At 45.5% G+C, this 24,732-nt stretch overlaps 1 protein-coding gene across 1 annotated transcript in view; it reads left to right on the top strand.

The window, feature by feature from the left end:
• Positions 1-24,732, top strand: part of LOC137322209 (dynein axonemal heavy chain 8-like) — a 1,675,662-nt gene that overhangs the window by 1,449,395 nt on the left and 201,535 nt on the right. The window contains exons 89-93 of the mRNA XM_067985325.1: positions 11,974-12,176; positions 13,516-13,589; positions 15,421-15,573; positions 16,974-17,129; positions 23,271-23,387. Of these exons, the coding sequence (XP_067841426.1) occupies positions 11,974-12,176; positions 13,516-13,589; positions 15,421-15,573; positions 16,974-17,129; positions 23,271-23,387 (703 nt within the window). The remainder of the gene's footprint in view (positions 1-11,973; positions 12,177-13,515; positions 13,590-15,420; positions 15,574-16,973; positions 17,130-23,270; positions 23,388-24,732) is intronic.

The raw sequence follows: 24,732 nt of genomic DNA, 5'->3' as shown, positions 1-24,732 counted from the left end.
TAGTCAATGTGAATTTGAAATGTCTTAAATCGAGCGTAATGATCAATGTGAGGGTGGAAATTCTAAACCGAGGGTATTAGTCAATGTAAGTGTGGATCCTGCTAAACCGAGGGTAATAGTCAATGAGTGTGTGGAACCTGCTAAACCGAGGGTAATAGTTAATGTGAGTGTGGAACCTGCTAAACCGAGGGTAATAGTCAATGAGTGTGTGGAACCTGCTAAACCGAGGGTAATAGTTAATGTGAGTGTGGAACCTGCTAAACCGAGGGTAATAGTCAATGAGTGTGTGGATCCTGCTCAACCGAGGGTAATAGTCAATGTGAGTGTGGATCCTGCTAAACCGAGGGTAATAGTCAATGTGAGTGTGGAACCTGCTAAACCGAGGGTAATAGTCAATGAGTGTGTGGATCCTGCTCAACCGAGGGTAATAGTCAATGTGAGTGTGGATCCTGCTAAACCGAGGGTAATAGTTAATGTGAGTGTGGATCCTGCTAAACAGAGAGCAATGGTCAGTGTGGGAGTGGAACTGCTAAACTGAGGGTGATAGTCAATGTGAGTGTGGAACCTGCTAAACCGAGGGTAATAGTCAATGTGAGTGTGGATCCTGCTAAACAGAGAGCAATGGTCAGTGTGGGAGTGGAACTGCTAAACTGAGGGTGATAGTCAATGTGAGTGTGGAACCTGCTAAACCGAGGGTAATAGTCAATGTGAGTGTGGATCCTGCTAAACTGAGGGTAATAGTCAATGTGAGTGTGGAACCTGCTAAACCGAGGGTAATAGTTAATGTGAGTGTGGAACCTGCTAAACTGAGGGTAATAGTCAATGTGAGTGTGGAACCTGCTAAACCGAGGGTAATAGTCAATGTGAGTGTGGATCCTGCTAAACTGAGGGTAATAGTCAATGTGAGTGTGGAACCTGCTAAACCGAGGGTAATAGTTAATGTGAGTGTGGAACCTGCTAAACTGAGGGTAATAGTCAATGTGAGTGTGGAACCTGCTAAACCGAGGGTAATAGTCAATGTGAGTGTGGAACCTGCTAAACTGAGGGTAATAGTTAATGTGAGTGCGGAACCTGCTAAACTGAGGGTAATAGTCAATGTGAGTGTGGAACTGCTAAACTGAGGGTAATAGACAATGTGAGTGTGGAACCTGCTCAACTGAGGGTAATAGTTAATGTGAGTGTGGAACCTGCTCAACTGAGGGTAATAGTCAATGTGAGTGTGGAAACTCTTAAACCGAGGATAATAGTCAATGTGAATTTGAAATGTCTTAAATCGAGCGTAATGGTCAATGTGAGTGTGGAAATGCTAAACCGAGGGTATTAGTCAATGAGTGTGTGGAACCTGCTGAACAGAGAGCAATGGTCAGTGTGGGAGTGAAACTGCTAAACTGAGGGTGATAGTCAATGTGAGTGTGGAACCTGCTAAACCGAGGGTAATAGTCAATGTGAGTGTGGAACCTGCTAAACTGAGGGTAATAGTTAATGTGAGTGTGGAACCTGCTAAACTGAGGGTAATAGTCAATGTGAGTGTGGATCCTGCTAAACCGAGGTTAATAGTTAATGTGAGTGTGGAACCTGCTAAACCGAGGGTAATAGTTAATGTGAGTGTGGAACTTGCTAAACCGAAGGTAATAGTCAATGTGAGTGTGGAACCTGCTAAACCGAGGGTAATAGTCAATGTGAGTGTGGATCCTGCTAAACTGAGGGTAATAGTCAATGTGAGTCTGGATCCTGCTTAACCAAGGGTAATAGTTAATGTAAGTGTGGAACCTGCTAAACCGAGGGTAATAGTCAATGTGAGTCTGGATCCTGCTTAACCAAGGGTAATAGTTAATGTAAGTGTGGAACCTGCTAAACCGAGGGTAATAGTTAATGTGAGTGTGGAACTTGCTTAACCGAGGGTAATAGTCAATGTGAGTGTGGAATCTGCTAAACCGAGGGTAGTAGTCTCTGTGAGTGTGGAAACTGTGAAAGCGAGGGTAATTATTAATGTGAGTGTATTACCTGCTAATCCGCGGATAATAGCCAGTGTGAGCGTGGAACCTGCTAAACTGAGGGTAATAGTCAATGTGTGTGTGGAAACTCTTAAACCAAGGTTAAGGGTCAACATGAGTGTGGAGCCTGCTAAACTGAGGGTCATAGTCAATGTAAGTGTGTAGCTTCTTAAACCGAAGGTAATAGTCAATGTGAAAGTGGAACCTCTTAAAACGAGGGTAACAGTCAAGGAGAGTGTGGAACTGCTAAATGGAGGGTAATAGTCAGTGTGCGTGTGGAATTGCTAAACCGAGGGTAATGGTCAACATGAGTGTGTAACGTGCTAATCTGAGGGTGATAGTCAACGTGAGTGTGTAACGTGCTAATCTGCGGGTAATAGTCAACGTGAGTGTGGATCCTGCTAAACCACGGGTAATATTCAATGTGTGTTTGGAGACTCTTAAACCGAGGATAAGAGTCAATGTGAATTTGGAGCGTGTTAAATCGAGCGTAATGGTCAATGTGAGGGTGGAACCGCTGAACCGAGGGTAATAGTCAGTGAGAGTGTGGAACTGATTAAACCGAGGGTATTAGTCAATGTGAGTGTGGAACTTACTAAACTGAGGGTAATAGTCAATGTGAGTGTGGATCCTGCTAAACCGAGGGGAATCATTAATGTGGGTGTCAAACCTGGTAAACGGAGAGTAATGGCCAATGTGAGTGTGGAACCTGCTAATCCGATGGGAATAGTCAATGTGAGTAATACTTAATGTGAGTGTGGAACCTGCCAAACTGTGGGTGACAGTCAATGTTAGCGTGGAAACTCTTAAACCGAGGGTAATAGTCAAGGTGAGCGTGGAAACTCTTAAACCGAGGGTAATAGTCAAGATGAGCGTGGAAACTCTTAAACCGAGGGTAATAGTCAAGGTGAGTGCGTAACGTGCCAATCTGAGGGTAATAGTCAATGTGAGTGTGGATCCTGCTAAACCGAGGGTAATAGTCAATGTGAGTGTGGAAACCGCTAAACCGAGGGTAATAGTCAATGTGAGTGTGGAAACCGCTAAACCGAGGGTAATAGTTAATGTGAGTGTGGAACCGACTGAACCGAGCACGGTAGTCTCTATGAGTGTGGAAACTGCTGAAGCGAAGGTAATGGTTAATGTGAGAGTGGATCCTGCTAAACTGAGGGTAATTGTCAACATGAGTGCAGATCCTGCTAAACTGAGGGTAATACACAATGTGAGTGTGGAACCTGCTCAACTGAGGGTAATAGTCAGTGTGAGTGTGGAAACTCTGAAACCGAGAGCAATAGTCAATGTGAATTTGAAATGTCTTAAATCGAGCGTAATGGTCAATGTGAGTGTGGAAATGCTAAACCGAGGGTATTAGTCAATGTGAGTGTGGTACCTGCTAAACAGAGAGCAATGGTCAGTGTGGGAGTGGAACTGCTAAACTGAGGGTGATAGTCAATGTGAGTGTGGAACGTGCTAAACCGAGGGTAATAGTTAATGTGAGTGTGGAACCTGCTAAACCGAGGGTAATCGTTAATCTGAGTGTGGAAACTGCTAAACTGAGGGTAATAGTTAATGTGAGTGTGGAAACTGCTAAACTGAGGGCAATAGTTAATGTGAGTGTGGAACCTGCTAAACCGAGGGTAATCGTTAATCTGAGTGTGGAACCTGCTGAACCGAGGGTAATAGTCAATGTGAGTGTGGAAACTCTTAAACCGAGGGTAATAGTCAATGTGAATTTGAAATGTCTTATATCGAGCGTAATGGTCAGTGTGGGTGTGGAACTGCTAAACCGAGGGTAATAGTCAATGTGAATGTGGAATTTCTTAAATCGAAGCTAATGATCAATATGAGAGTGGAACTGCTAAACCGAGGGTAATAGTCAATGAGAGTGTGGAGACTGCAAAACTGAGGGTAATAGTCAATGTGAGTGTGGAACCAGCTGAACCGAGCGTGGTAGTCTCTATGAGTGTGGAACCTGCTAAACTGAGGGTAATCGTCAATGTGAGTGTGGAAACTCTTAAACCGAGGATAATAGTCAATGTGAATTTGGAACGTGTTAAATCGAGCGTAATGGTCAATGTGAGTGTGGAACCGCTGAACCGAGGGTATTAGTCAATGTGAGTGTGGAACTTACGAAACTGAGGGTGTAAGATTCTCAAAATTCACAGATCCCCCAAAACCCGGAGAAAAACCCTAAAAAACCCTGAGTATGGGAAAACTTTGGCCATTGACTATAATCCTAAAATGGAAGGATAGTTGAGAGGTCACCAGACGAAATCAACAACACACACACCGTGGAACTTCGGAGAATTACTGCTTCAGACATGTCTCTGTTTTAATGCAAAACCGACAGCAGGTGGTCGACACTCAGCACTAATTCAAAAGGCAGTAGGCCATTGAAAGAGGTAACTGCTCCAGACATGGTGCGGCCATGTTTTTGTTTTAATGCAAAACCGATCAACACCGAGGACATTGGATACAAAAGGAAGCCTGTATACCAGGTGATCAGAAAATCGGAATTAAAACAATGACCCATCGGGAGAAGCAATTGCAACATGGGTGAGGGACCATCAAAAGGCCATCAAAGATTCTTAAGGACTTTGTAAGAACTGTTTAAACAGACATGAAGTGTTTCTTTTAAAGTGTCGAAGACCATTGTAAGAGAGACATCCACAAGTGGAAACTCGAAACCTCGAAACCTCTCTCTCTCTCTCTGGCTCTTACTGGCTCTGGTGGGCTGCTTGTTTTGGTTCTGCCTGTCTCTGAAAGGAAAGCAGCTTCCAGCAACAACAAGGCAAGGGATTCTACAGGGAAGGTCAGCAGCTCTAGAAGCAGGCCGACACACAAGAAGAAACCAGAGCAACAGCCCCAGTGACCATCGGACACCTCGCGGCAACAAGGGCCTTACGAAACAACCAACCGAATATTGCCACCAACCAACCGGGTAATATTGGGCCACCGCGACCAAAGAAAACCAACTCGGGAGAAAACCGAAGATCCGCAAAGTTTCCACTCTACAATCTATTTCTGACTTACCTCTGGGTGAATTACTGTCAAAGATTCGTTTGGTGAGCATTATCTCTGGCCCTTTAGAGTCCAACTTAGCTAGTACAGTGGGATTGGGAGTGGTGAGGTATCTTTCTACTGTAATTTCTCTCGTGTGTACCGAAGTGTTCCCCATTTTATTAGAGTGTTCAGATTGTTGTGTTGTATTTTCTCTCTTGAATAAAGGTCAAAGTTCTTGCACCAAAACCAGTTGTCTGCTGCACTTTGTCACAACCCCCAAATAAGTCCAAGGTCTAGAACCCAGGGAGTGGGAGCGATTCGGACCACTCAGAAGTCAGAGGTGAAGCTGACACACACCACCACCCCCTACAAGGGTAATAGTCAATGTGAGTGTGGAACCTGCTAAACCGAGGGGAATCATTAATGCGGGTGTCAAACCTGGTAAACGGAGGGTAATGGCCAATGTGAGTGTGAAACCTGCTAATCCGATGGCAATAGTCAATGTGAGTAACACTTAATGTGAGTGTGGAACCTGCTAAACTGTGGGTGACAGTCAATGTTAGCGTGGAAACTCTTAAACCGAGGGCAATAGACAAGGTGAGCGTGGAAACTCTTAAACCGAGAGTAATAGTCAAGGTGAGTGCGTAACGTGCCAATCTGAGGGTAATAGTCAATGTGAGTGAGGATCCTGCTAATCCGATGGGAATAGTCAATGTGAGTAATACTTAATGTGAGTGTGGAACCTGCTAATCTGTGGGTGATAGTCAATGTTAGCGTGGAAACTCTTAAACCAAGGTTAATAGTCAAGGTGAGTGCGTAACGTGCCAATCTGAGGGTAATAGTCAATGTGAGTGTGGATCCTGCTAAACCGACGAAAATAGTCAATGTGAGTGTGGATCCTGCTAAACTGAGGGTAATAGTCAATGTGAGTGTGGAACCGGCTAAACCGAGGGTAATAGTCAATGTGAGTGTGGATCGTGCTAAACTGAGGGTAATAGTCAATGTGAGTGTGGATCCTGCTAAACTGAGGGTAATAGTCAATGTGAGTGTGGAACCTGCTCAATCGAGGATAATAGTCAATGTGAGTGTTGATCCTGCTAATCCGATGGGAATAGTCAATGTGAGTAATACTTAATGTGAGTGTGGAACCTGCTAAACTGTGGGTGACAGTCAATGTTAGCGTGGAAACTCTTAAACCGAGGGTAATAGTCAAGGTGAGCGTGGAAACTCTTAAACCGAGGGTAATAGTCAAGGTGAGTGCGTAACGTGCCAATCTGAGGATAATAGTCAATGTGAGTGTGGAACCTGCTAAACCGAGGATAATAGTCAATGTGAGTGTGGAACCGATTAAACCGAGGGTATTAGTCAATGTGAGTGTGGAACTTACTAAACTGAGGGTAATAGTCAATGTGAGTGTGGATCCTGCTAAACCGAGGGGAATCATTAATGTGGGTGTCAAACCTGGTAAACGGAGAGTAATGGCCAATGTGAGTGTGGAACCTGCTAATCCGATGGGAATAGTCAATGTGAGTAATACTTAATGTGAATGTGGAACCTGCTAAACTGTGGGTGACAGTCAATGTTAGCGTGGAAACTCTTAAACCGAGGGTAATCGTCAAGGTGAGTGCGTAACGTGCCAATCTGAGGGTAATAGTCAATGTGTAAACTTCTATAATTCTATGATTCTAAACTGAGGGTAATAGTCAATGTGAGTGTGGATCCTGCGAAACTGAGGGTAATAGTCAGTGTGAGTGTAGATCCTGCGAAACTGAGGGTAATAGTCAGTGTGAGTGTAGATCCTGCGAAACTGAGGGTAATAGTCAATGTGAGTGTAGATCCTGCGAAACTGAGGGTAATAGTCAATGTGAGTGTAGATCCTGCGAAACTGAGGGTAATAGTCAATGTGAGTGTAGATCCTGCGAAACTGAGGGTAATAGTCAATGTGAGTGTAGATCCTGCGAAACTGAGGGTAATAGTCAATGTGAGTGTGGAAACTCTGAAACCGAGAGCAATAGTCAATGTGAATTTGAAATGTCTTAAATCGAGCATAATGGCCAATGTGAGTGTGGAAATGCTAAACCGAGGGTAATAGTCAATGAGAGTGTGGTACCTGCTAAACTGAGAGCAATGGTCATTGTGGGAGTGGAACTGCTAAACTGAGGGTAATAGTTAATGTCAGTGTGGAAACTGCTCAACTGAGGGTAATAGTTAATGTGAGTGTGGAACCTGCTAAACTGAGGGTAATAGTCAATGTGAGTGTGGAAACTCTTAAACCGAGGGTAATAGTCAATGTGAGTGTGGAAACTCTTAAACCGAGAGTAATAGTCAATGTGAATTTGAAATGTCTTAAATCGAGCGTAATGGTCAATGTGAGTGTGGAAATGCAAAACCGAGGGTAATAGTCAATGAGTGTGTGGTACCTGCTAAACAGAGAGCAATGGTCAGTGTGGGAGTGGAACTGCTAAACTGAGGGTGATAGTCAATGTGAGTGTGGAACCTGCTAAACCGAGGGTAATAGTCAATGTGAGTGCGGAAACTGCTAAACCGAGGGTAATAGTTAATGTGAGTGTGGATCCTGTAAACTGAGGGTAATAGTCAAGGTGAGTGCGGAACCTGCTAAACCGAGGGGAATAGTCAATGTGAGTGTGGAAACTCTTAAACCGAGGTAATAGTCAATGTGAATTTGGAATGTCTTAAATCGAGCGTAATGGTCAATGTGAGTGTGGAAATGCAAAACCGAGGGTAATAGTCAATGAGTGTGTGGTACCTGCTAAACAGAGAGCAATGGTCAGTGTGGGAGTGGAACTGCTAAACTGAGGGTGATAGTCAATGTGAGTGTGGAACCTGCTAAACCGAGGGTAATAGTTAATGTGAGTGTGGAACCTGCTAAACCGAGGGTAATAGTCAATGTGAGTGTGGATCCTGCTAAACTGAGGGTAATAGTTAATGTGAGTGTGGAACCTGCTAAACTGAGGGTAATAGTTAATGTGAGTGTGGAACCTGCTTAACCGAGGCTAATAGTCAATGTGAGTGTGGAACCTGCTAAACTGAGGGGAATAGTTAATGTGAGTGTGGAACCTGCTAAACCGAGGGTAATAGTTAATGTGAGTGTGGAACCTGCTAAACTGAGGGTAATAGTTAATGTGAGTGTGGAACCTGCTAAACTGAGGGGAATAGTCAATGTGAGTGTGGAACCTGCTAAACCGAGGGTAATAGTCAATGTGAGTGTGTAACCTGCTAAACTGAGGGGAATAGTTAATGTGAGTGTGGAACCTGCTAAACTGAGGGGAATAGTTAATGTGAGTGTGGAACCTGCTAAACTGAGGGTAATAGTTAATGTGAGTGTGGAACCTGCTAAACTGAGGGGAATAGTTAATGTGAGTGTGGAACCTGCTAAACTGAGGGGAATAGTTAATGTGAGTGTGGAACCTGCTAAACTGAGGGCAATAGTTAATATGAGTGTGGAACCTGCTGAACCGAGGGTAATAGTTGATGTGAATGTGGAATTTCTTAAATCGAAGCTAATAGTCAATATGAGAAAGGAACCGCTAAACCGAGAGTAATAGTCAACGAGAGTGTGGAACTTGCTAAACCGAGGAAAACAGTCAATGTGAGTGTGGAAACTGCTGAACTGAGGGTAATAGTCAATGTGAGTGTGGAAACTGCTGAACTGAGGGTAATAGTTAATGTGAGTGTGGAACCTGCTTAACTGAAGGTAACAGTCAAAGTGAGCATGGAACCGGCTAAACCGAGGGTAATTGTCAGTGTGAGTGTGGAACCTGCTGAACTGACGTGAATACTCAATATGAGTGTGGAACCGGCTAACCGAGGCTAGTAGTCTCTGTGAGTGTGGAAACTGTGAAAGCGAGGGTAATTATTAATGTGAGTGTATTACCTGCTAATCTGCGGATAATAGCCAGTGTGAGCGTGGAACCTGCTAAACTGAGGGTAATAGTCAATGTGTGTGTGGAAACTCTTAAACCAAGGTTAAGGGTCAACATGAGTGTGGAGCCTGCTAAACCGAGGGTATGCGGCATTGTGATGGTGGAACCTGCTAAACTGAGGGTAATAGTCAATGTAAGTGTGTAGCTTCTTAAACCGAAGGTAATAGTCAATGTGAAAGTGGAACCTCTTAAAACGAGGGTAACAGTCAAGGAGAGTGTGGAACTGCTAAATGGAGGGTAATAGTCAGTGTGCGTGTGGAATTGCGAAACCGAGGGTAATGGTCAACATGAGTGTGTAACGTGCTAATCTGAGGGTGATAGTCAACGTGAGTGTGTAACGTGCTAATCTGCGGGTAATAGTCAACGTGAGTGTGGATCCTGCTAAACCACGGGTAATATTCAATGTGTGTTTGGAGACTCTTAAACCGAGGATAAGAGTCAATGTGAATTTGGAGCGTGTTAAATCGAGCGTAATGGTCAATGTGAGTGTGGAACCGCTGAACCGAGGGTAATAGTCAGTGAGAGTGTGGAACCGATTAAACCGAGGGTATTAGTCAATGTGAGTGTGGAACTTACTAAACTGAGGGTAATAGTCAATGTGAGTGTGGATCCTGCTAAACCGAGGGGAATCATTAATGTGGGTGTCAAACCTGGTAAACGGAGAGTAATGGCCAATGTGAGTGTGGAACCTGCTAATCCGATGGGAATAGTCAATGTGAGTAATACTTAATGTGAGTGTGGAACCTGCTAAATTGTGGGTGACAGTCAATGTTAGCGTGGAAACTCTTAAACCGAGGGTAATAGTCAAGGTGAGCGTGGAAACTCTTAAACCGAGGGTAATAGTCAAGGTGAGTGCGTAACGTGCCAATCTAAGGGTAATAGTCAATGTGAGTGTGGATCCTGCTAAACTGAGGGTAATAGTCAATGTGAGTGTGGAAACTCTTAAACCGAGGGTAATAGTCAATGTGAATTTGAAATGTCTTAAATCGAAGCTATTGGTCAATATGAGAGTGGAACTGCAAAACCGAGGGTAATAGTCAAGGTGAGCGTGGAAACTCTTAAACCGAGAGTAATAGTCAAGGTGAGTGCGTAACGTGCCAATCTGAGGGTAATAGTCAATGTGAGTGTGGAACCTGCTAAACCGAGGGTAATCGTCAATGTGAGTCTGGATCCTGCTAAACTGTGGGTAATAGTCAATGTGAGTGTGAATCCTGCTAAACCGAGGGTAATAGTTAATGTGAGTGTGGAAACTGCTAAACCGAGGGTAATAGTCAATGTGAGTGTGGAAACTGCTAAACCGAGGGTAATAGACAATGTGAGTGTGGATCCTGCTAAACTGAGGGTAATAGTCAATGTGAGTGTGGATCCTGCTAAACCGAGGGTAATAGTTAATGTGAGTGTGGAAACTGCTAAACTGAGGGTAATAGTCAATGTGAGTGTGGAACCTGCTAAACTGAGGGTAATAGTCAATGTGAGTGTGGAACCTGCTAAACTGAGGGTAATCGATTCTGTGTTCACTTCATTCTTGTCCTCCTGAAAGGTACAGTGATACACTTAGTGCACTGCTGTGCTTCTTGTGCCCGCATACAAATGAGAATGAATAAAGTAAGACTCCAATTTATGTAATGCATCGAAGTTCAGGACGTCCCAAAGCGCTTTACAGCGAATGAAGTCCAATGTAGACACTGTTATAGTATCGGACATGTGGCAACCAGTTTGCACTCAGTAAGGTCCCACAATCAGCAATGAGATAATGACCAGATAATCTGTTTATTAAGGGATAAATATCGGCCAGGCCAACGCCCCTGCTCTTCTTCAAATAGGGCCATGGGATCTTTTATGTCCACCTGAGAGGGCAGACAGGGCCTTAGTTTAATGTCTCATCCGAAAGAGCACCACCGACAGTGCAGCACTTCCTCAGTCTCTGGAGTCAGACTTGAACCCACATCCTTCTGACTCACAGGTGAGAGTGCTACCAACGGAACCAAGACTGACAGCTAAGCTGAATAATGCAAGACAACTCATTTGCATTATTTTCATGCCACGCAAGGAACAGTCAGCTGGATTGCAGGTGTTTTTACGGCATGGATGAGAGGGACAGGAGCAGTATGGCAGGCACCAACCATACTTGTAGAGGTGTCAGGGAAATAATGCCACCTTCCATTTAACACTCATTTCAAACATGATAAAGTGGCTGTCTGAATGAAAATCAGGTTATGATAAGCTTAGTACATAGTTTGTGTGCAGGCTCCTATCTTCGTTTGTACTAGCTGCTCACATTGGAGCACATTGGGCTCATTGAGCATGTCGAAGGCCTCAGGCCTCCATGCCCAATAATGTGGGGAGCAGGTGCCCTTTAATGCACCCTATCTCTCTTGGCTGAATTCCACTCAAGCCCCAAAAGTGTGAAAGTACTGATCAAATCCAGTGCCCTGACCGAAACCTTTTTGGAGTAAATCCCATTATAATACTGATTTCACCTGGTTGTGTTTGAATTCTTTTATTTAATTGGTCTATATGTGCTGAAAGTATTGTTACTAGCAATATATATTCCATCTGTCAATCACTACGTGAAAGGTATTAAACTAATATCTTTGAGCATTTTTAAACTTTGTGTATTGCTCAGCCTACATGTGTTTTTCATCCCATCAAGTTCCTCAAGTTATCTACACAGCAAAGTTCAAGAAAGCATGAAGTTTATACTATGCTAGTTCAGTGTCTCATCATCATGGAACCTTTTTTTCTTGTCTAATTATTGGCATCAGCTGACTGAAGGGGACAGAATGCTCATGTTCATCTGACAAGTTACAGCCAGTGAGGTAACATGCCACAATTTAGGGGAGCGGATTCTAGCATACTTACCTTGCATTTGTATCTGTCACCAGTTTGGAAAGTACTTTACATGGCAGTACAAAGGTTGTTGTGCACTTTGCTCATCTGTTCTCCACTTTAGTGTGCCAGTGTTGAATTCTTCACTCAGGAGTGAATGAAAAATTCTAAAAGTCTTTGATTTAACTACTACTTTGAATTTTCAGGTCATGGTGTCCTGACAGAACTCTCTCACAAGCTCGAAACTACATTTCTGATGCAATGGGAGCGAAATTTGCAGAGCCGGTAATTCTAAACCTGGAGACAACCTGGGAAGAAAGTGACGTACAAACCCCTCTGATCTGCTTCCTGTCCATGGGATCTGATCCCAGCAATCAGATTGAAGGACTGGCCAAAAAGCTTGAAATTGGTATGGATACATTCTGAGTAGCTTATGAAAATCCCAGCTATCTGTTAGTGCTCCCTGTGTTCCTTTGGAATGTTGCATATTCATGTTCATTCAACATTTTTACATATACCAGGAGGAACCCCAGGTTGCCAATAAAGAGAATCACAACCAGCAAGTCCCTTTAAGATGTTTTTGACATAATTAGCATCAGGACAGTGTGGGTGTGACTCTGTTCCTGTGTTCTCCTCGGCTAACTCATCAGTTTCTTCATTTGTTATTGGCACTGTGACAACTGATTACTATCCTACTAACTGAATTCACTGCGTTTTATTGTTTTCCCACCCAGAAATCAGATAAATATTTTGTCTTCACTTAAGTCTTCAAATGTGGGAAGTACAAACTCCCAATATCAAGGGCCAGATAACTACTCTTGTTCAATGCCTAATGGCCAGCTGAAGAGCAGAATTGGCATATAACTAGGAACAAATCAATTACTTGTCCTTGCTACTGGTAGCTCCATGGTTGAAGCAGGCAACGTACCTTAAAATATAATTAAGCCACTTTATATATGCACCTTTCCCTCTTTCAGTTACCTTTGTTATCTCTTTTCTGGTTCTGTCTTTATATCTGTCTCTTTCCTCTAGTACTTTTCTCTTGTTCTCTCCCGAGTAATTTTCCATTTTTTTTGTTGATGAAAGGCCAAGACACATAAAGGGCAGGGCAGATTTTCCTGCCCCTCCCCCCCCCCACCCCCACCCCAACACTAAACAGGATAAACCCCAACACAATACCTGTTCAATCCCAGGATCACCAGGACTTCCGTGGCCCATCCCTGGTTGGGGCAGGAAAATGAGATGCAACTGTCGGCCTCTCAGACCAGCATCTTCTGGCTTCCAATAGAGATTGGGAGCCAGCAGGTCCCAATTCTAGCTTCTACACCCTGGGGAGTTCCTGAAATTGGAATAAATGTCCTTTTCTGAAGTTTTTGACCTACCCCCAGCACCCTTGTGCATCGTCTTGGTGTCAGGTCTTGGCACCATGTTCTTCCGGTGCCCCTGCCCGGCCAATGAGTGAACGGGGAAATGAGGTGGGAGGTTGGAAATGCCCACTCCCACCTCATTTACATTGCTCCATCTGGCCTGAGCAGTTCTTGTGGAAGGAGAGTGGAGAATAATCTCACTCCTTAAATCTCATGAATTTTGTACACTGGAGCTTGGTAACCTCAGGTTTAAGCCACTGTCAAACACTCATCACCAGGAAAACCCTTTAGTCAGTATTTCACTATTATAGTGGTTAACTGCAGTTGGTATTTGTGTTTGCTATAATTAAAAGCTCTGTGTAACTGATGTGTTTTCTTTAGATTGCAGGGCAATATCCATGGGTCAGGGACAAGAAGTTCACGCCAGAAAGCTGGTGGCAATGTCTATGCATCAGGTCAGTAAAAATATATGAATGCGAGTAAATGATAAATAAATTTCATGCCATGTCTGCCATTTTCCTTTTTCAATATTCCAAAGCTTTTCACAAACGTTGTATTCACCGAGGTCAGGGTCATCCCTCCTGTGGAATGTTTGTTCTTGTGTCTTGAATTCAGAATCAGATTCAAATTAGCAAGATCATAGAGGATAGATTTTCCAAGTCCTTACCCATGGTGAAATCTCTCCCCTGCTGCCAGCATGTATCAGAAAATAGCAGGTGCATTGCTGTGGATTTAGACTCACAAAATTTACCCTCAGGTTGAATGCAGAATAAAATTCTCTCTACTTTATGTTGCAATGCACTTTAACTTCTGCCTCTTTTAACTCATAATATGGACATCCAGTTGAAGACTGAGATTATTATTGGTCTCCTGCACCCCAAGAAGCAATCGTTTACCTTACAGCTTGTAAACTGCAGTTAGTTCCTATCTCCCTGTCTGACCAACAGATGTTGGCCTTGCACCACTATAGTTCAGCATGCCTTTGAACTGCACTCAGTAACTGTCCTTTATTATAGTCTGGGACTTAATTGGTTTTGATGGAGTCCACACCTGAAACATTGAGATAGATTTTAGCTCCAGGCATGGAACAGGCAGGCCCATTCCTGCAGACAGGAAGCCCGTGCCCTTTCGAGGGCCAGTCCTTGTTACCCTGCTGTCGGTAAGCTGGTGCCCTACCGCAGCTCGCGGCTCCGGGCTGCTGAAATATCAGGCAGTCTGGAGGTCCCTCGGTGGGCGGGTAGGTTGGTCCGGTGGGGGTGGGAGGTGGTTGGTACAATCGCAGAATGGGGGGGGAGCACAGGGCCGCAGCAGCCCACATTATTCTTATGGAGTTCAGAGGTGCACTCCTGTTCCTCCTGACTCCACAAAAATAACTGTCTCATTACGGTTTTCGGACCTCTTCCTCTTCACTGCCTAGTGCAATTGGGCGGAGAATGCATGGTGCACACTCCACCCAGTTATCCCTCTAAATTGAGATAGATTTTAGCTCCAGGCATGGAACAGGCAGGCCCATTCCTGCCGACGTCTATGTACGTCATTGGATCCCGATTTGCATAACTTAATGAGGGACCTGCCTGATTCAGACAAGGGCCTGTGGTTCCCAGTGGAAGGCCCCAATAAGTATGGCGGTGGGGCGGTAAGTGGTGTCCAGTGATTTTAACTCCACTACTGCCATGTTTCCATCAGTCGGTCAGGTTAAAATCACTCCTCTGTTCTATCTACAGATGCTGCCTGATCTGCTGACTATTTACAGCATTTTCTGTTTTTGTTTCAGATTTCCTGCATCTGCAGTTCCTTTTGTTTTTTGGGACTTGGACCAGGAATTTCCTCGAAGCTGCTCCAGCTCTGCCGCCTTAATTTCCCCGGAAGTATGGCAAAAAGCCCGTTTCCGTATGAACAGGGTTTCCGCAGCACCTCCAGTGAAGACACGGCGATGGAGCGGGAGCTACTCCGAGGAAATTTCCAGCTTTTATCTACTTCACAGATAGAAAACTGGCTTCTCTCATTTTTGCACCATGAAGCTGAATCCAAACCTTATTCATTAATCAGTCTCCCCCCCATGTCCATGAGTTGAGAACTGGACGATTCTCTATGGGGTTTGACCATGATGCCACTTGCTCCTTTTTTCCAAACCTCATGAACGGAGGTGGTGTTTTATTAAAGTGTTACTGAGCAAATCAAGGTTTTGGGGATTGGGGCATCGTGGATGATATCAGTCCTAGTTTCTTAAGGACTTTGAGACATGCTGGAATTTCCTCAAACTGACTGTTGTTTCTCACACCTCAGGGTGGATGGGTTTTACTACAAAACTGCCATTTAGGATTGGATTTCATGGATGAGCTGTTGGAGACCTTGATGACAAGTGAGAATGTGCACGAGTCTTTCCGAGTGTGGATCACCACCGAGCCACATCCGAAGTTCCCGATCACATTGCTACAGGTTAGTGTTTATGCTGAACAGTGATAGCAGATTGGGAAACAAGTGACAGTGTTGTGTCAGGAAATGGACAGGTTTCCCAGGCCCCCTCCTGATCCTGGCACTGGCACTCCTCAGATCTGCCCCCAAGTTGGGAGCTGATCCAGGATTTTTTTTCCCTAAATTTTGAGTTCTTAGAGGATGGAAGATGCTTGTGCAGCCTGGACCCCATCAGCGGGGGCCACGTGTACTCTTGTACTCACTAGGCATATCGGCCATCACTGCAACAACGGGTTCTTTTCCAGGGCCAAGAGTGGGGTTGAGACTGAGTCAGAGAGGCATTCTCCCAGTTTAGGGAGGCCCTGCCCTGGCCATCTTCTGCCAGGACTTCTACCCCTTACAGGTCAATGCAAAGACCTGAAGCAACTGGGTGTTCATCATTTCCTGTGGCCTCCAGCAGTCAGCCACCGGAGTTGTGGGAGACCAGTGGAACCTGCAAGGAATTTCTGGGCCAGCAAGTTCTATGGGTTTCAGTAATCCCAGTCACAGGAATCTATTATCTATTGTTTAATTTATACTTAATGGAATCTGATTTGAAAAAAAATTAGCCATGAGGAACAGTAGGGCTGAGATCTTGGGCTGGATTCTCCTTTGCGATCCCACCAAGGTGGGGTAGGATGTGGTGGAGAATAGGACAAAATCTGGCAGTGAGGCCTAGCGCCACCTCACTGCCCTGACCTGGATTTCCATCTCCCCTTGCCCCTGTGCCACTGCTGCTGGCTGCCCCTTGTCTGCCCGCTACATGCAAATGTCAGTGGGGAGGCAAGACCTGGGTTCCTGACCCATACTCACCGAGGCCTACAAGGTTGAGGCTCCATTGACCTTCAGTGCTCGTCTGCCCCATTTTGATTCCAGCCACCTCTTCTCTATCACCTTGCTTCATTGGTACAATCTCGCCTCTGAGTCAGAAGGTCGTGGGTTCAAGCCCCACTCCAAAGACTTAAGAGCATTATCTCGGCTGACGCTTCAGTGCAGTACGAAGGGAGTACTGCACTGTTACATCTGCCATCTTTCGGAGGAGGCATTAAACCGAGGCAGTGATTGTCCTCCTAACTGGATGTGAAAAGTCCCCTGGCACTATTCGACGAAGAACAGGAGTGTTCTCCTGGTGTCCTAGCCAATATTTATCCCTTAACTGACATCACTAAAATGGATTATCTGGTCATTTATCTCATTGCTGTTTTTGGGACCTGACTGTGTGCAAATTGGTTGCCACGTTTCCTTACCTTACAATTGTGGCTACACTTCAAAAGTACTTCATTGGCTGTGAAGCGTTTTGCAACACCCTGAGGATTTGGAAGTCGCAAATTCTTTCTTTCATTAGTTATATCCACAGTTCAGTACTTTCATTGACTATTTTACAGACATCCATCAAGTATACCAATGAGCCCCCTCAGGGAGTGCGTGCAGGACTGAAAAGAACATTTACTGCGATCACTCAAGACCAAATAGAATACTCAAACCTACCCATGTGGAAACCACTACTGTATGCAGTCGCTTTCCTGCACACAACTGTCCAGGTAATAGAGCCCAGACTTGACTCTGCTATATTCTGATCATGGAAGCATGATCAGTGAGTGTGATTGACCACATTCCTGAAGGTATGATATTTCATATTGTGAAACTCAAGGGGTGATGTTAACCCCACCCACATGGTAGGAACTGGGCGGGTGGGCAGTTAAAATCAGCTGGGGTACATACCTGCTGACGTCCCACACCAATCCCACTGTCTTCTATTTTAACTTGCTCTTCTGAGCAGTCAGCAAGGATGGGGTTTACCCACCTCAAGTGGGCAGGAAACGGCAGGTGGTTGGGGGGCGGGCAGAATTAAGGGAGGCAGGAGGCTAGCACCAAAGGAACGATAGCCGGCAAGAAGGTAAGTACAGGGAAGGGGTTTCGGAAGGGTCTCGTGAGAGATGGGGGATCCCAGGGCACCGGGGCAGGGTAGGCCCAAACCTTCCTTGTGGGGTCAAGTGGAGCACTCTTCTGGCTCTGGATTTTAACTGCTGAGGCGGAGGAGTAAAAATCAGGTCCCTTGTTCCAGAAACTGCCCTGAATATATTCGACAAATTCATTGCCTTTACTATTTGAGTTATTCTGCTTTTCCCAGTCTATGTGAAAATTAAAATCTCCCATTATAACCACATTGTTTCTATTACATGCTTCCCTGATCTCTGTTCTCTTTTTTATTTGTTCATGGGATGTGGGTGTCGCTGGCGAGGCCGGCATTTATTGTCCATCCCTAATTGCCCTTGAGAAGGTGGTGGTGAGCCGCCTTCTTGAACCGCTGCAGTCCGTGTGGTGACGGTTCTCCCACAGTGCTGTTAGGAAGGGAGTTCCAGGATTTTGACCCAGCGACGATGAAGGAACGGCGATATATTTCCAAGTCGGGATGGTGTGTGACTTGGATGGGAACGTGCAGGCAGTGTTGATCCCATGTACCTACTGCTCTTGTCCTTCTAGGTAGTAGAGGTCGTGGGTTTGGGAGGTGCTGTCGAAGAACCCTTGGCGAGTTGCTGCAGTGCATCCTGTGGATGGTACACACTGCAGCCACTGTGCGCTGGTGGTGAAGGGAGTGAATGTTTAGGGTAGTGGATGGGGTGCCAATCAAGCGGGCTGCTTTGTCCTGGATGGTGTCGAGCTTCTTGAGTGTTGTTGGAGCTGCACTCATCCAGGCAAGTGGAGAGTATTCCATCACACTCCTGACTTGTGCCTTGTAGATGGTGGAAAGGTTTTGGGGAGTCAGGAGGTGAGTCACTCGCTGCAGAATACCCAGCCTCTGACCTGCTCTTGTAGCCACAGTATTTATATGGCTGGTCCAGTTAAGTTTCTGGTCAATGGTGACCCCCAGGATGTGGATGGTGCGGGATTCGGCGATGGTAATGCCGTTGAATGTCAAGGGGAGGTGGTTAGACTCTCTCTTGTTGGAGATGGTCATTGCCTGGCACTTGTCTGGAGCGAATGTTACTTGCCACTTATAAGCCCAAGCCTGAATGTTGTCCAGGTCTTGCTGCATGCGGGCTCGGACTGCTTCATTATCTGAGGGGTTGCGAATGCAACTGCACACTGTACAATCATCAGCGAACATCCCCATTTCTGACCTTATGATGGAGGGAAGGTCACTGATGAAGCAGCTGAAGATGGTTGGGCCTAGGACACTGCCTTGAGGAACTCCTGCATCAATGTCCTGGGGCTGAGATGATTGGCCTCCAACAACCACTACCATCTTCCTTTGTGCTAGGTATGACTCCAGCCACTGGAGAGTTTTCCCCCTGATTCCCATTGACTTCAATTTTACGAGGGCTCCTTGGTGCCACACTCGGTCAAGCGCTGCCATGATGTCAAGGGCAGTCACTCTCACCTCACCTCTGGAATTCAGCTCTTTTGTCCATGTTTGGACCAAGGCTGTAATGAGGTCTGGAGCCGAGTGGTCCTGGCGGAACCCAAACTGAGCATCGGTGAGCAGGTTATTGGTGAGTAAGTGCCGCTTGATAGCACTGTCGATGACACCTTCCATCACTTTGCTGATGATTGAGAGTAGACTGATGGGGCGGTAATTGGCCGGATTGGATTTGTCCTGCTTTTTGTGGACAGGACATACCTGGGCAATTTTCCACATTGTCGGGTAGATGCCAGTGTTGTAGCTGTACTGGAGCAGCTTGGCTAGAGGCGCAGCTAGTTCTGGAGCACAAGTCTTCAGCACTACAGCCGGGATGTTGTCAGGGCCCATAGCCTTTGCTGTATCCAGTGCACTCACCTGTTTCTTGATATCACGTGGAGTGAATCGAATTGGCTGAAGACTGGCTTCTGTGATGGTGGGGATATCGGGAGGAGGCCAAGATGGATCATCTACTCGGCACTTCTGGCTGAAGATGGTTGCAAACGCTTCAGCCTTGTCTTTTGCACTCATGTGCTGGACTCCACCAACGTTGAGGATGGAGATGTTTACAGAGCCTCCTCCTCCCGTTAGTTGTTTAATTGTCCACCACCATTCACGATTGGATGTGGCAGGACTGCAGAGCTTTGATCTGATCCGTTGGTTGTGGAATCGCTTAGCTCTGTCTATAGCATGATGCTTCCGCTGTTTAGCATGCATGTAGTCCTGAGTTGTAGCTTCACCAGGTTGGCACCTCATTTTTAGGTACGCCTGGTGCTGCTCCTGGCATGCTCTTCTACGCTCCTCATTGAACCAGGGTTGATCCCCTGGCTTGTTGGTAATGGTAAAGTGAGGAATATGCCGGGCCATGAGGTTACAGATTGTGCTGGAAAACAATTCTGCTGCTGTTGATGGCCCACAGTGCCTCATGGATGCCCAGTTTTGAGCTGCTAGATCTGTTCTGAATCTATCCCATTTAGCATGGTGGTAGTGCCACACAACACGTTGGATGGTGTCCTCAGTGCGAAGACGGGACTTCATCTCCATGAGGACTGTGCGGTGGTCACTCCTACCAATACTGACATGGACAGATGCAATTGCGACAGGTAGATTGGTGAGGACGAGGTCAAGTAAGTTTTTCCCTCGTGATGGTTCGCTCACCACCTGCCGCAGGCCCAGTCTAGCAGCTATGACCTTTCGGACTCGGTCAGCTCGGACAGTAGTGGTGCTACCGAGCCACTCTTGGTGATGGACATTGAAGTCCCTCACCCAGAGTACATTCTGTGCACTTGCTACCCTCAGTGCTTCCTCCAAGTGGTGTTCAACATGGAGGAGGACTGATTCATCAGCTGAGGGAGGGCGGTTGGTGGTAATCAGCAGGAGATCTCCTTGCCCATGTTTGACCTGATGCCATGAGATTTCATGGGGTTCAGAGTCAATGTTGAGGACTCCCAGGGCCACTCCCTCCTGACTGTGTATCACTGTACCGCCACCTCTGGTCAGTCTGTCCTGCCGGTGGGACAGGACATACCCAGGGATGGTGATGGAAGAGTCTGGGACATTGGCTGAAAGGTATGATTCTGTGAGTATGGCTCTGTCAGGTTGTTGCTAGACTAGTCTGTGGGACAGCTCTCCCAATTTTGGCACAAGTCCCCAGATGTTAGTGAGGAGGACTTTGCAGGGTTGACTGGGCTTGGTTTGCCTTTGTCGTGTCCGGTGCCTAGTCTTCCGATGCCAGGTGGTCCGTCCGGTTTTATTCTTATTGTGACTTTTTTTAGCGAGATTTTACAACTGAGTGGCTTGCCAGGCCATTTCAGAGGGCAATTAAGAATCAACCACATTGCTGTGGGTCTGGAGTCACATTCCCAAATTACATCACTACTCTCAGGAAGTATGCAGGCAACTGCCACCAGATTATTGAATCCTTTGCTGTTCCTTAATTCTGCCCATAGTGTTCCCACTGCCTGACCTTCTTTACTGAAATCCTTTCTTTCTATTACTGTAATTGGGTCTTTTATCAATATTGCTACAGGACTAGCCAAGTATCACCAGATATAACATAGCTGTGTGCACAACATTGGAAAGTCCATTGGAAATCTTTACCAATGACAAGGCACTGATTTTAATAATATAGAGATAAATGACTTGGGAACCGGAAGAACAATATTTAAATTTGATGATGACTTCAAATTGTGGATCATGGCAAATTGTGAATCGTGGATTGTGACAGACTGCAGGAAGACATAGGTAGGCTAGCAGGATGAGCAGATACATGACAGATGCGGTTCAGTGCAGTAAAAGGTGAGATAATACATTTTTGGAAGTGTGCAGAGGTAAGAAAATACACTTTAAATGATAAGATTTTAAATGGAATAAAAGCCCAGCAGAACCTTAGACCTTCTGGATATACAGGTCATTAAAGGCAGTGCAAGTCAATAAGGCCGTAAAAAAGGCAAACAGAATCCTTGGTTTTGTATCCAGAGGACTAGAATACTAAAGCAAGAAAATAGCATTTGACTTCTGTGTTTATTTTAAATGAGATAACATCGCTCACAGTAATTTCTGAGATTTACATCAAAGGACTTATGTAAAATTAAGCCTGTTACTATTCTCTTCCCACTGAGCTGAGCTTCTGACCCTGTAAGCTCTCCAACAGAGATTGGCGAGTCAGGCAGGAGTCTTTTATTGGGAATTTTATTGGCAATTTATTGGGAATAGATATATGGTCTTAGGGAGCTCCTGCTCTGCTACTCACTTCCCAGTTCCGAAAGATTCGAGTCCACCCCAATTGGTTACGGTGGCATGTACTTTATTACGAAGAACAGTTTAATACATTCAGTATTTAAGCAGCAGTTTACAGGTTGGAAACTGGAGATATATTACCCGCTTCCCCTCTGGGTAGAGCTCGAGCCTTGACCTCTCGCCTCTCGCAGCCCTCACGGCCCCCAACCTCTTGGATCCTGCCTTCTGCAGACTTTTTTCCTTTTTCTGAAAGGGCATGAGGCTCCTGCCAGCACTTCCGCCTTAATAAACTTAGCCTGCTGTCTCTGGAGGGACCCTCTATGCTGAACCTTTGTTTGAGCTATGTCTTATACACTGTTAGCGGGAAGTCCTGTGGTGAGCTGACTAAACATCCTCAGCACAGTTGATGAGGCCAGATGTAGTCCATCAGCTTGACAAAAGGGACCCCGACTGGTCTGGCACCTGACCTGACATCATCGACTTGCTGAGACAATGGCAAGACATTTCTCCTCTTCAAGAGGAGATGGCTAGTAATACTAATGACATAGAACAATGGCCAGGTACTTAATCTTATCAATATAGATGGGCACTTATCTCTCTGGGAGAAGGCGGCCCGCCCGTTCCCAGTCGTCTCAAACAAAGGGTGAGCTGTGGTTTAGAATATACATCTCCCCTGCTAATCACCTTAATATACTGAGTGTCTGTGGCTATCCCCAGTAAAAGTCCCTGCTACAAACTTATAATTTGTACAATATATGTAGTTACATACTAAATGTATTTCATGATACATACTGTGCGTAAACACAGTTCTTTAATATCTGTTACACTTGCATCACACACATAATCTAACACTGCCCGTATCCTAACTCGCACCAAGTCCTGTTCACCCATCACCCCTGTATTCACTGACCTGCATTGGCTCCCAGTCCAACCACACCTTAATTTTAAAATTCTCATCCTGGTGTTCAAATCCCTCCAAGGCCTAACCCCTATCTCTGTAACATCCTCCAGCCCTACAATCCTCAAAGAACTCTGTGTTCCTCAAACCCTGGCCTCTTGTGCATCCCCCACTCCTTTCACCCCACCATTGATGGCGGTGCTTCAGCCGTCTAGGCCCTAAGCTGTGTGATTTCCTCCCTAAACCTCCCTGCCTCTCCACCTCACTTTCCTCCTTTAAGACCCTCCTTAAAACTTATCTCTTGAACCAAGAATTTAGTCACCAGTCTTAGTATGTCCTTCTTTAACTCGGTGTCAATTTTTGTCCAGTTATGTTCCTGTGAAGCGCTTTGACGTTTTCCTACATTAAAGGTGCTATACAAATGCAAGTTGTTGTGATCTCCTGCAATAAGGAAATACTCACTGTTGTAAGTCACTGTGTGTAAAGGTTTGAAAGCGGTACCTTCAGAAATTATACCATCACATCTAAACCCTAGAAATAAACCTAGCTTTTCAAATGCATTTGTTCAATCTCATTGATTTAGAATTTTACAATAGTGAAAACTGATGAAGTAAGAATTTGTTTTTACTTCCTATTGAATGTTAGGAACGGCGGAAGTTTGGTCCACTGGGGTGGTGCATTCCATATGAGTTTAACTCTTCAGATTTCACAGCCAGTGTCCAATTCATACAGAACCACCTGGACGATTGTGACAAAAAGAAGGTGCGTTTCAATCTGTTCGTATGTGGTAATGTTGATTAAGAACATGTAGAAATCATAGTTTTCTCATAGTGACATCTGATATTCTATCACCTGATATTCGATGTCATGTATTCCAGGCATTCTGGATGCCCATTCAGGCCTTCGTTAAAAACATGAAAAATGATTTGAAGCTTGCTTCTTCCATAAACCATGTACAAGCAACCCTATCATGCACTCTATTCTACTCATTTCATCTCCTGAGGGAAAGTTCTGCATAAATACTTCCTGCTCCCCCATAAGGAAACAAAACCCAAGAATATTCATGTCTTTTCACATCTCTGCTATTTCTCCTCTTGTACAGAAGTACAGGAACCATGGTCCAATTTGATCATCTCAGTCAATAAGTGTCCCTATAATCTAATCACATTCCCAACTAGATATTTATGACGTTTATTTTAAAGGAGTTAATCTCCTCAGCCTCACATAATAGGAGACATTTTAACCCACCCTGCTGAGTGGGAACGGGATGGGTGCAAAGTTAAAATAGCTGTGCAAAGACTTACCGCCCTGTTCCCGCCCACCACCATCTTAACTAGGCCCTTTTTTTGGATGGCCGAGACACCGTCCTGACTCAGGCGGAGCCTCATTAATATCTGCTAATCGAGGTCCTATGACGAGGTTGTGGCAGGCGCCCCTCTCAGTAATACCTGGCGGGGAAATAGCAGGAGTTCGCCTCCAGGCCACAGAAGGAAAGAAAGTCTGGGCCTCTACTGCCCTGGGCTTCCCTTTCCCACCTGTCAACAGTCCAAATCTCCCCCCTCCTACCCCCAGGACTTTTCCTTGGTGCCGGCAGGTGGCTTGAGGGCCCTGCGATTTAGACCTGCCTGAAACCAGTCAGCTGCCTCTTTCTGCCCAAAGCGGGTAGGCAGCTGACCAGTGGGATGTAAATGAGGTCCGGCTATTAAAATCGGACAGAGCCTCCGCTGCAGACCCCTTGACAAGAAGACAGTCGGCTCCCCCCAGCTACTGCCCATGAGTTAAAATCCATCCTTTTAAGCTTATTCTCTGAAAGAGTCATACCTAGCACATAGGAAGATGGTAGTGGTTGTTGGAGGCCAATCATCTCAGCCCCAGGACATTGCTGCAGGAATTCCTCAGGGCAGTGTTCCAGGCCCAACCATCTTCAGCTGCTTCATCAATGACCTTCCCTCCATCATAAGGTCAGAAATGGGGATGTTCGCTGATGATTGCACAGTGTTCAGTTCCATTCGCAACCCCTCAAATAATGAAGCAGTCTGAGCCCGCATGCAGCAATACCTGGACAACATCCAGGCTTGGGCTGATAAGTAGCAAGTAACATTCGCGC

Source organism: Heptranchias perlo, chromosome 5 (assembly GCF_035084215.1).
Source record: "Heptranchias perlo isolate sHepPer1 chromosome 5, sHepPer1.hap1, whole genome shotgun sequence".
NCBI classification, from domain to species: Eukaryota; Metazoa; Chordata; class Chondrichthyes; order Hexanchiformes; family Hexanchidae; genus Heptranchias; species Heptranchias perlo.
This window is presented reverse-complemented; position numbering and strand designations above follow the sequence as displayed.